Source organism: Mobula birostris, chromosome 8 (genome assembly GCF_030028105.1).
Source record: "Mobula birostris isolate sMobBir1 chromosome 8, sMobBir1.hap1, whole genome shotgun sequence".
Classification (NCBI taxonomy): domain Eukaryota; kingdom Metazoa; phylum Chordata; class Chondrichthyes; order Myliobatiformes; family Myliobatidae; genus Mobula; species Mobula birostris.
The window spans coordinates 7,290,684-7,303,814 of NC_092377.1; the positions used below are offsets into that span (position 1 = coordinate 7,290,684).

Genomic DNA, 13,131 nt, shown 5'->3' on the forward strand with positions numbered 1-13,131 from the left:
AACTAATCCCCCCGCCTTCCATTTTCCTCACATTCATGTGTCTACCTAAACATATCTTAAAAGTCCTTAAAGTTTCTGTCTCTACCACCACCACAGGCAGCATATTCCAGTCACACACCGCCCTCGGCATAAAGTAATCTTGCCCCCGTATCTCCTTTGAAGGTACCCTCTTTCACATTAAATTTATGTCCTTTCTACACTGGGAAACAGATACTGTCTGTCAGTCTATCTGAGCCTCTCATAATCTATAAACCTCTATGAGATCTCTGTCTCAGCCTCAAGCACACCAGAGAAAACAGGCAGTTTATTCAAACTCTTGTTATAGCACATGACCTCTAACTGGAATCGAGAGCTTCTCCAGCAGACAGAAATGGCAGACACTGGAATCAGGAGCTTCTCCAGCAAGTAGAGATGGCAGACACTGGAATTACAAGCAGCATCCTGGTAAACCTCTTGTACCCTCTCCAAAATCTTCAACATCTATCCTATATTGGGGTGACCAGAACTGTATGCAGTATTCCAGCTGCAGTCCAACTCATCATCATCATCATCATCATCATCAGGGCCGTGTCGTATGACCCGGGCAATCACGGTCTTGACCATAATCATTCTGGGCAAATTTTTCTGCAGAAGCGGTTTATCATTGTCTTCTTCTGGGACGTGTCTTTATAAGATGGGTGACCACAGCCATTATCAAAACTCTTCAGAGATTGTCTGTCTGGTGTCAGTGGTCACAGAACGAAAACTTGTAATATGCACCGGCTGCTCATATGACCATCCAGTCCGTGCACCCATGGCTTCCTTGACGTGACCCTGATCGAGGCATGGGGGGGGCAGGGTGAGGGCTAAGCGGGTGCTACTCCCTGCCGGCAAGCAGAGGGAACGAGCATTTTACACCTCCTTTTGTGGAGACATATCTCCACCCCATCACCTAGTGGTCTAACCAGAGCTTTATAAAAGCTGCAACATAACTTCCTAACTTTTGAACTCAATGCCTCAACTAATAAAGGTAAGCATGTGTTTTCTCAACCACCCTATTACTTTTGGGAAGCTATGAACTTGGACCCCAAGATCCCTCTGCCCTAGTGAAAACAGGCCTGTTTGATCCAATTTCTCCTTGACCATCATTGCCTTAGTTCCAGCATTCAGCCTGGTGAACCTTCAAAGTCCACAGTAAAATGTATTATCAGCGTACATACACGTCACCACAAACAACCCTGAGATTCATTTTCCTGTTGGCATACCTAGCAAATCTATAGAATAGTAACTGTAAACAGGATCAATGAATAACAAACTGTGCAAATACAGAGATAAATAAATAGCAATAAATAATGAGCATGAAATAACAAGATAAAGGGTCCTTAAAATGAGACCATTGGCTGTAGGAACACCAGAAATAGAATGAGTATAGTTATCCCCTTTTGTTCAAGAGCCTGATGGTTGTGAGGTTGTAACTGTTCTTGAACCTGGTGGTGCCAGTCCTGAGATACCTGTACCTTCTACCTGATGGCAGCAGTGAGAAAAGGGCATGGCCTGGGTGATGAGGATCTTTGACGAAGTACGCTGCTTTTCCAGGACAGTGTTTCATGTAGATGTTCTCAGTGGTTGGGAGGGTTTTACCCATGATGTACTGGGCAGAATCCACTACCTTCTGCAGGATTTTCTTCTCAAAGGCATTGGTGTTTCTATACCAGTCAGTCAGCACACTTTCCGCCGCACATCTATGGAAGTTTCCCGAGGTTTTCGATGGCATGCTAAACCTCCACAGACTCCTGAGGAAGTAGAGGCACTGTCGTGCTTTCTTCACAAGAATATTTATTTGATGGGTCCAGGACAGGTCCTCTAAGATAATGTCACCCAGGAATTTAAAATTACTGACACGCTCCACTTCTGATCCTCCAATGGTTCCTGGCTCATGGATTTTTAGTTTCCCTCTCCTGAAGTCTACTATCAGTTCCTTGGTCTTATTGAAGTTGAGAGGTTGTTGTTATGACACCACTCAGCCATATTTTCAATCTCCCTCCTGTATGCTGATCCATCACCACCTTTGATACAGCCCACAACAATGGTATCATCAGCAAACTTGTATATAGTTCTGGAGCTGTACTTAGCCATGCAGTCATAAGTCTTAAGTGAGTAGAGCAGAGAGCTAAACACGCATCCCTGTGTATACCTGTGCTGATGGAGATTGTGGAGGTGATGTTTTTGCCAGTTTGAACTTACTGGGTCTACAAGCGAGGAAATCCAGGATCTGAAGATGATGCTGCCCCTATGGCGGGTATTATTCCTGTGCTACAGAGACCAAAACTGCTCTCCGCCATTCAGGTCAAAGTTGCTTGAATTTCCAGCATCTGCAGAATTCCTGTTGTCTCCGCCATTCAGGTTTGGTCTCATCGCTGTTGAAAGCAAGATGTCCCTGCTTCTCTGAATATTCTGCCCGGAGGTCGATGACCACAGGGACCTGTTCTAGGGCTCCCGCTCCTTGTGATTTTTATAAATGATTTGGATGAGGAAACAAGATGTAATGTTGAGCCTTTATAAAAGTGAGGCTTCACTTGGAGTATTGTGAACAGTACTGGGCCCCTTGTCTCAGAAATGATTTGCTGATATTGGAGAGGGTTCAAAGGAGGTTCATGGAAATGATTCTGGGATTGAGCAAGTTATCATATGGGGAGTGTTTGATGGCTCTGGGCTGCATGAGGGAGGATCTCATTCAAACCTATTGATGAATATGGACAGGATGTTTCTAGAGTGGTGGAGTCTAGGACCAGAGGACACCGCCTCAGAATAGAGGGATGTCCATTTAGAGTAGAGATGAAGAATTTCTTTAGCCAGAGTGTGGTTAATCTGTGGAATTTATTACCACAGGCAGCCGTGGAGGCCAAGCCTTTGTGTATATTTAAGTCAGAGGTTGATAGACTCTTAGTTGGTCAGGGCATAAAGGGTTACGGGGAGAAGGCAGGAGACTGAGGCTGAGAGAAAATTGGATCAGCCATGATGAAATGGTGGAGCAGACTTGATGGGCCAAATGGCCTAATTCTGCTCCTATATATTATGGTCTAGGAAGTTTGCAGATGACACAAACGTTGGTGGTGTGGAAAATCAGAATCCAGTTCAATATGACTGGCATATGTCATGAATTATGTTTTGCAGAAAGAAAATATTGAGGTAGTGTTTGTGGGTTCATTGTCCCATTGAGAAATTTGATGATGGAGGGGAAGAAGCTGTTTCTGAATCGTTGAGTGTGTGTCTTCAGGCTCCTGTACCTCCTCCCTGATGATAGCACTGAGAAGAGGGCATGTCCTGGGTGATGGGGATTCCTTGATGACAGATGCCACCTTTTGAGGCATAGAAAGTTGACGTAGGTTACAATGGGACATTGACAAGGGTGCAGGGCTGGGCTGAGAAGTGGCAGATGGAGTTCAACCCGGAAAAACGAAGTGGTTCTCTTTAGGAGGTCAAAATTGAAGGCAGAGTACAGGGTTAATGGCAGGATTCTTCGCAGTGCGGAGGAACACTTGGGGTTCTTGGGGTCAACATCCAAAGATCCTTCAAAGTAAGTTGGTAGGGTTGTTGTGTTGGCCTTCATTAGTCAGGGAATTGTGCTGTGTGCTTAGCCCCCTGCTCTGCTCACTTTACACTTATGACTGTGTGGCTAAGTACAGCTCCAATGCCATATTTAAGTTTGCTGATGACACCACTGTCACAGGCTGAATCAAAGGTGGTGATGAGTCAGCACACAGGAGGGAGACTGAAAACCTGGCTGAGTGGTGTCATAACAACAACCTCTCACTGAATGTCAGCAAGACCAAGGAGCTGATCATTGACTTCAGGAGGAGGAAACTGAAGGTGCATGAGCCAGTCCTGATCCGGACTGATTACAGGTGGGAAGGATCAGCAACAATAAATTACTCAGTGTTGCCATTTCAGAGGATCTGTCGGGGGTCCAGCACTTACGTGCCATTATGAACAAAGCACAACAGGGTTTCTACTGTCACAATCAGAATCTGGTTTTTTATCACTGGCATGGGACGTGAAATTTGTTAACTTAGCAGCAGCAGTTCAATGCAATACGTAATATAGAAGAGAAAAAAATAAAATAATAATAATAAATAAACAAGTAAATCAATTGCAGTATACGTATATTGAATAGATTTAAAAAACGTGCAAAAACCAGAAATACTATATATTACAAAAGCGAGGTAGTGTCCAAAGATTCAATGTCCATTTAGGAATCGGATGGCAGCGGGGAAGAAGCTGTTCCTGAATCGCTGAGTTCTATGATGTTTGCATGTAGTCTACATGCCATCTAAAACTTTGACAAAGTTCTATAGGTGTGTGTGTGTGTGTGGAGAGTCAACTGACTGTCTGCATCATGGTCTGATGTAGAAACACCAATGGCCTTGATCCTACATAAAGTAGTGGATACGGCCCAGTCCGTCACAGGTAAAACCCTCCCAACCATTGAGTGATGTCTCTGGAAATCAACAACCATCATCAGGGTCCCCCACCATCCAAGCCATGCTCTCTTCCAGCCTCTGCCATCAGGAAGAAGGTACAGGAGTCTCAGTACCCATCCCACCAGGTTCAGGAACAGTTATTATCCCTCAGCCATCAGGCTATTGAACCAGAGGGGATAACTTCACTCCTTTACTTGTCCCATCACTGAACTGTTCACATAACCTATAGACTCACTTTCAAGGACTCTTCACCTCTATTTCTTGATGTTCTGGTCACCGAATTATAGGAAAGATGTCAACAAAATAGAGAGAGTACAATGAAGATTTACTAGAACGTTACCTGGGTTTCAGCACCTAAGTTACAGAGAAAGGTTGAACAAGTTGGGTCTTTATTCTTTGGAGCGTAGAAGGTTGAGGGGGGACTTGATAGAGGTGTTTATGAGGGGGATAGATAGAGTTGACGTGGATAGGCTTTTTCCATTGATAGTGAGGGTGATTCAAAAAAGAGGACTTGAGTTGAGAGTTAAGGGGCAAAAGATTAGGGGTAACACGAGGGAGAACTTCTTTACTCAGAGAGTGGTAGCTGTGTGGAACGAGCTTCCAGTAGAAGTGGTTGAGGCAGGTTCGATTTTGTCCTTTTATATATATATATATATAAAAAAAAAAATTGGATAGCTATATGGACAGGAAAGGAATGGAGGGTTATGGGCTGAGTTGCAGGTAGATGGAACTAGGTGAGAGTAAGCATTCGGCACGGACTAGAAGGGCCAAGATGGCCTGTTTCCATGCTGTAATTGTGATATGGTTATATGTTATATTTCTTTTTTAATTATTTATTGTTATTACTTTGCTTCTTTTTTGTTTTATTGTATTTACTGCAAATGCCCACAAGAAAATGAATCTCAGGATAGTATATGGTGACGTTTATGTACTTTGATAATAAATTTACTTTGTAATTTAAACTTTTTGAATTTTGATTGAGTTCAAGAGGCACAAGATAATGGTGCAGCTCTATGAAGCCCTGGTTAGACCACACTTGGAATATTGTGTTCAGTTCTGGTCGCCTCATACTAGGAAGGATGGTGAAGCTGTGGAGAAGGTGCAGAGGAGATTTACCAGGATGCTGCCTGGTTTATAGACCGTGTCTTATGAGGATAGGTTGAGCAAAGGAGAATGAGACATGACTTGATAGAGGTGTACAAGATGATAAGAGGCATAGATCGAGTAGATAGCCAGAAACTTTATCCCAGGGCAGAATGGGTTCTGAGATGTACATAATTTTAAGGTGATTGGAGGAAATTATAGGGGGATATCAGATGTAGGTGTTTTTACACAGAGAATGGTGGATGTGTGAATTGTGCTACCAGGGGTGGTGAGGGGCAGATACATTAGGGGCATTTAAGAAGCTCTTCGAGAGGCACATGGATGATAGAAAAATAGAGGGCTCTGTGGAAAACATGGTTAGATTGATTAAAATGTTGACACAACGTGTTGGCGCATGGCCATGTGGTTAAGGCGTCAGTCTAGTGACCTGAAGGTTGCTAATTCGAGCCTCAGCTGAGGCAGCGTGTTGTGTCCTTGAGCAAGGCACTTAACCACACATTGCTCTGCGACGACACCGGTGCCAAGCTGTATCGGCCCTAGTGCCCTTCCCTTGGACAACATTGGTGTCATGGAGAGGGGAGACTTCTAGCATGGGCAACTGCTGGTCTTCCATACAACCTTGCCCAGGCCTGCGCCCTGGAAACCTTCACGAGACTAACGGATGGGCAAAACAAAAAATTTTTTTTAAATGTTGACACAACATGGTGAGCCAAAAAGCCTGTCCTGTGCTGTAATTAACAGTGTTGTAATGTTTTGTGTTTATTTATTGAGATATAGTGTAGAATAGACCCTTCTGGCCCTTTGAGCGGTCCAGCAATCTCCCGATTTAACCCTAGACTAATCACAGGACAATTTACAATGACCAATTAACCTGCCAACCGGACTGTGGGAGGAAACCGGAGCACCCGGAGGAAACCCATGCAGTCACATGGAGAATATACAAACTCCTTACAGAGAGCAGCGGGAATTAAACCTGGGTTGCTGGTACTGTACAGTGGTGTGTGCTAACCACATCACAGTGTTCTACACAAATGGTCTTCTGACCGTAAATCTGTGATCACAAGGAACTACAGAGAGTTGTGGACACGGCTCAGCACATCACTGAAACCAGCCTCACCTCTAAAGTTGCACCATCTGCAACATGCCTTTCTTAAAAATAAAAAGAGACTGATACATCCTGCAACCCCAAAGGTCCAGTATGGGCACGATGGGCTGAATATCCTCCTTCTGTGACATAATAAGAAGGAATGATCATGGGTGTTGTAACAGGTTCAAAGGTTCATTTTATTGTCAAAATATGCATGTACAATACAACTCAGATATTCGTCTTCTCCAGATAGCCATGAAATACAGAAAAACCATAGGAGGCATTGAAAGAAAAGACATCAACACCCTCCCCCCACAAAAGAAACAAAACTTACAAACCCCAAATCCCCTCACCCCCTCCCACGCACAAAAAAACCTAAAAAGTCGCCTACCCAGAAATGGCAGCCAGATCATCCAAAACCCCAACCCCTTCCCTCGCAAAAAAAAAGCCATAATAACATAAAACCCCCAACCCCTTCCCTTGCAAAAAAGAACCTAAAAGGTCACCTACCCAGAAACAGCAGCTAGATCATCCAAAACCTCAACCCCACCTTCACAAAAAAGAACAGCCACGATAGTATCAAACCCCCCACCCCCTCTCTCACACACAGAAACCAAGAGATCGCCCACATAGACCCCAATCCACCAATCAGCAACAAGAAAGAAAACTGACGGAGAGCAAGATAAAATAGAGCCCAACAAACACATAAATCTTAGAATTTTGAAATGTCCCTCTGTCAGAGCGGCCGATCAAACTCAGTCCTTCTGTTAAGAGCAGCCACCGCACCACTAACCTGCGGGCATGCAGGTACAGCAGGCGGTGAAAAAGGCGAATGTTATGCTGGCATTTATAGCGAGAGGATTCGAGTACAGGAACAGGGAGGTACTACTGCAGTTGTACAAGGCCTTGGTGAGACCACACCTGGAGTATTGTGTGCAGTTTTGGTCCCCTAATCTGAGGAAAGACATCCTTGCCATAGAGGGAGTACAAAGAAGGTTCCCCAGATTGATTCCTGGGATGGCAGGACTTTCATATGAAGAAAGACTGGATCAACTAGGCTTATACTCGTTGGAATTTAGAAGATTGAGGGGGGATCTGATTGAAACGTATAAGATCCTAAAGGGATTGGACAGGCTAGATGCAGGAAGATTATTCCCGATGTTGGGGAAGTCCAGAACGAGGGGTCACAGTTTGAGGATAAAGGGGAAGCCTTTTAGGACTGAGATTAGGAAAAACTTCTTCACACAGAGAGTGGTGAATTTTTTCCTCTGCCACAGGAAACAGTTGAGGCCAGTTCATTAGCTATATTTAAGAGGGAGTTAGATATGGCCCTTGTGGCTAAAGGGATAAGCGGGTATGGAGGGAAGGCTGGTACAGGGTTCTGAGTTGGATGATCAGCCATGATCATACTGAATGGCGGTGCAGGCTTGAAGGGCCGAATGGCCTACTCCTGCACCTATTTTCTATGTTTCTATGACCTCCAAGTGCCACTGACCCAGCTACCGACTGGCATCAACCCGTGGCCTCCGTTGTGGGCGACTACTGACCTCCTCTGCATTCACCTCAACGTTTCAGTCTTCTTCCACACTTCGAAATAGAGTTGATCACGGTCCCGTGCCCCAGCTCCCGGTCTCCTGCACGTGCTCACAGTCCTTTCCCGACACAGCAGAGCGCTAGATCATTCGATCGAACTACGAACTGCACGTCACAGGCTCCAACAGTTTTCAAAACACAATCACGACAAAAAGAACAAGCAGAAGGCGTAGAAAAGGTGACATAATTGAAGAGATTGACTAACTGGAAGATGTCGACTGAGGAATCGTCGTTCACTAGCGCCATCTTGACCGGAACTCTTAACTCTGAGGGGCAGATCTCCTTCCTGAGGACTGCTCTTGGCAGGGTGGGGGGTGGAATATAGAATGAAATCAGGCTTATTATAGAATCAGAATCAGACTGAATATCACTGGCATGTCGTGAAATTTGTTAACTTTGCGGCATCAGTACAATGCAATCGATAATAATAGAGCAAGAAAGGAACTTTGAATTACAATACATACATATTAATACGCTTACTGTAATTCAGTTCTTTTCTCTATTAGATAGCTAAATAAGTAGTGCAAAAAGATAAAAATAAAAAAACTAATCAGGTAGTGTTCATGGGCTCAGTGTCCATTTGGATTAGATTAGATTAGATTATGAGGACACATGGTCTTCTTTTATTGTCATTTAGTAATGCATGCATTAAGAAATGATACAATATTCCTCCGGTGTGATATCACAGAAACACAGGACAGACCAAGACTGAAAAACTAACAAAAACCACATAATTATAACATACAGTTACGACAGTGCAACAATACAATAACTTGATGAAGAACAGGCCATGAGCACAGTAAAAAAGTTCAAAGTTTCTCGAATGTCCCACATCTCATGCAGACGGGAGAAGGAAGAAAACTCTCCCTGCCATACCCGACCACAGTCTGACTCTGAGTTGTCCGAAAACTTCGAGCCTCCGACCAGCCCTCCGATACTGAGCACTGAGCACCATCTCTGCCGAGCGCTTCGACCCCAGCCCCGGCTGCCAGCAGCAGGCAAAGCCGGGGATTTGGGGCCTTCCCTCCGGAGATTCTCGATCGCACAGTAGCAATGGCAGCGAACCGGGCATTTCAGAAGTTTCTCCAGATATTCCTCCGTGCTTCTCACGTCTGTCTCCATCAAATCAGAATTGTGCACGGCATCCTACTTACAAATACGATATCACTTCACCGGAGAGGCTACGCGTGCTGCGTCGCGCCGCCATCTTCTCCTCCCGCCAAGAGAGGAAATCAGGTGGCAGAGGGGGAGAAGCTGTTCCTGAATTGTAGAGTGTGTGGCTTCAGGCTCCTGTACCTCCTTACCGATGGTAGCAATGGAAGAGGGTGTGTGTGTCCTTAATGTTGGATGCTGCCTTTCTGAGGCATCGCTCCTTAAAGATGTCCTGGTTACTAGAGGCTGGTACCCATGATGGAGATGACTAATTTCACATCTCTCTGCAGCTTATTTCAATCCCGTGCAGTGATTCCCCCCCCCCCCCCATAGACGGTGATGCAGACAGTTGGAGTGCTCTCCACAGTACAGTGGGAGAATGCAACACGTAAAAAACACTGTAGATTACAATAAGAAATATAAAATAAAATAAATATGTTGTGCAACATCGTGAGGTGGTGATCATCGGTTCATGGGCTGTTCAAAAATCTGATGGCAGAGGGGAAAAAGCTGTTCCCGAAACGTGGAGTGTGTGTCATCAGGCTCCTGTACCACCTCCTTGATGATGACAATGAGTAGAGGGCGTGCCCTGGGTGGTGAGGGTCCTGATTATGGGTGCCATCTTCTTCAGCAATTGCCTTTTGAAAATTACTATAGGCTACAATAATTTTAGACAGATAGATAGAGAGACAGACAGAGAGGGAGAGTGAGACGGGGAGAGAGTGAGTAAGAGTGCTAGATATTGCAAAGGACAATTAATGACGCCGTGTTCATGGACTGTTGAAAAATATGATAGTGGAAGGGAAGAAATTGTTCCTAAATCACTGAGTCTTTAGGATCCTGTAACAACTAACCAGCTGGCACAGGTTTTTGTGCCCCGCTAGTTACGCCGTTGGTTGTGCCTGAACTCTGAGTGAGGAGGTACGGGTGGGTTGCAGTCTGTACACCCATGTGCTGAATTAATCCCGTCCCCGCCTCTCCACCCCCCACCCGCCTTACCCGCTCACCCGGCTCGAGTGAATTAATCCCGTCCCTGCCTTACCCGCTTACCCAGCCCGAGTGAATTAATCCCGTCCCTGCCTTATCCGCTCACCTGGCCCGAGTGAATTAATCCCGTCCCTGCCTTACCCGCTTACCCGGTCCGAGTGAATTAATCCCGTCCCTGCCTTACCCGCATACCCGGCCCGAGTGAATTAATCCCGTCCCTGCCTTACCCGCTTACCCGGTCCGAGTGAATTAATCCCATCCCTGCCTTACCCGCTTACCTGGCCCGAGTGAATTAATCCCGTCCCTGCTTTACCCGCTTACCCGGTCTGAGTGAATTAATCCTGTCCCTGCCTTACCCGCTTACCCGGTCCGAGTGAATTAATCCCGTCCCTGCCTTACCCGCTTACCCGGCCCGAGTGAATTAATCCCGTCCCTGCTTTACCTGCTCACCCGGCCCGAGTGAATTAATCCCGTCCCTGCTTTACCTGCTCACCCGGCCCGAGTGAATTAATCCCGTCCCTGCCTTACCCGCTCACCCGGCTCGAGTGATTTCTGCACTGAGGCCCTGCCTCCCCCCACCCGCCCGGGCCCAGGCTTGGCTAATCCCAGGTTTGTGATCTGCCACCCCACTAGGTGCGCTAGCCATCAAGATCCGGCGGAGGGACACGCTCGCCAGCAAACTCCGCCAGCGGCCCAGCAAGCAGGAGCTGGAGGAGAAGAACATTCTGCCCCGCACATCCAGTGAGGAGTGGAACGAGCTGCGACAACAGATCGGGAACAAGCTCATCAGGTAGGCCATCTTGTTTGGAATATTGTGCTCAGTTCAGGCCACCTCCATGCATCACAGGCACCAGCCTACCCCGACCCAGAATACCTCCTGTAACTGATAAAGTGTGCGTGCTCTTCTACTGCTGTAGCCCATTCACTTCATGGTTTGACGAGTTGTGCATGCAGAGATGCTCTTCTGCACATCACTGTTGTAACGCGTGGTGATTTGAGTTACTGTCACCTTCCTGTCAGCTTGAACCAGTCTGGCCATTCTCCTGTGATCTCTCTCATTAACGAGGTGTTTTCTCCCACAGAACTGCTGCTCGCTGAATGTTTTTTTTTGTCTGGTGTATCCTCTGTGAGCTCTAGAGACTGTTGTGTGAGCAAATCCCAGGAGATCAGCAGTTCCTTAGATACTCAAACCACCCCATCTGGCACCAACAATCATTCCACCCATGGTCAAAGTCACTTAGATCACATTTCTTCCCATTCTGATCTTTTGTCTGAACAATAACTGAACCTCTTGACCATGTCTGCGTGCTTTTATGCACTGAGTGCTGCCACATGATTGGCTGATCAGATATTTGCATTAATGAGCAGGTGTACAGGTGTTTCTAATAAAGTGGCCACTGAGTGGAAATACAGAAAGGTGCTGGGAAAAGGCCATCAACATCATGAAGGATCTCACCCACCCTCCTCCCGGACCTTTTGCCCCACTCCCATCAGGGAGGAGGCTATGTCAGCATCCATCCTTCCCCAAAGCCGTCAGGCTGATGAACACCTCGCCCCATTAACGCACCCACTACCGTTAGATATACAAGAGAAAATCTGTAGCTGGAAATCCAGGCAACACACACAAAGTGCTGGAGGAACTCAGCAGGCCAGGCAGCGTCTATGGAAAAGGGTACAGTCGCCGTTTTGGGCCGAGACCCTTCAGCAGGACGGATAACTTATCTTGTGTCACGTTATGTACAACCATGTTTAAACACAAGTAAAACTAATCTCTGTCTCTTTAGCTTTTTTTAAATCTCACACATGAAATGTGTCATTTGTATCAACGACCATCACAGTCCAAAGATGCATTGGGTCCAGCCCAGGACTGTCGCCACACTTCTAGTACCAATAGAGCATGCCCACAACTCACTACCCTAACTTTACGCCTTTGGACTGTGGGAGGAAACCAGGGCACCCAGAGGAAACCCACACAGTCACGGGGAGAACATGAAAACTCCTTACAGACAATGGCAGGAATCAAACCCTTATTTTACTTTCCCCCAAGCCATCAGACTGAGTAACACCTCCAGCCATTAAACCCCTCCCCATCTTATAATTCAAGTTTAATTGTCATCCAACCGTACATAAGAATATCTCCCCGGGTGGTGGCAGCAGGCAACCCCACAAGAGGAGGACCTGGTCTGTGTGACAACCGAGACCGTGCAGCTCCCCCGCCATCGTTCGCTCCAGTGAGCTGGACTTGCAGAATTCCACATTCCCAATGTCCACCAGGGCCTTGCGATCACCAGAAAAATGCTGGCTCTCTAATACTAACATACCACCCCAGCCAATCTTAAAAAGAACCTAACTGGAATTATAACAGAATTTAAATGTTTAACTCCAACTACCTATTAAAGGCCCCAATGGCATGTGTCTCAAATAGCCTCTGGCAACCAGTGTCCAGCTCCTGGCCTTCATGTGTAGCTTAGCTACCAAGCCCGACGGAACCATTTCTACTGACAGGAAAAGGGGCAAAGACGGGTTACTGGCACCTTATAACCAATCGCTTTGGGCAGATGAGGCTCGTCAGCTGTGGTTGGCAGCTCAGCTAGGAGAAGGAAAACTCTGATCTCAAACCTCTGCTGCCTTGCAGCTATACCCAGTCATGGGGAAGGCTTCGGGAGTAAACCCCGAGGGAAAGGCCCGGAGCTGGAGTCCCAAAGGAGGTCCTATGTTGAGTTCAATGTTGACTGGCAACTCCTGCAA

General features: G+C 46.3%; 1 protein-coding gene across 5 annotated transcripts in view; it reads left to right on the forward strand.

The window, feature by feature from the left end:
• The window catches only part of phactr2 (phosphatase and actin regulator 2), a 182,719-nt gene that overhangs the window by 147,356 nt on the left and 22,232 nt on the right, over positions 1–13,131 (forward strand). For all 5 annotated transcript variants that reach the window (XM_072264763.1, XM_072264765.1, XM_072264762.1 and 2 more), the window contains one exon: positions 11,017–11,173. In XM_072264763.1, the coding sequence (XP_072120864.1) occupies positions 11,017–11,173 (157 nt within the window). The remainder of the gene's footprint in view (positions 1–11,016; positions 11,174–13,131) is intronic.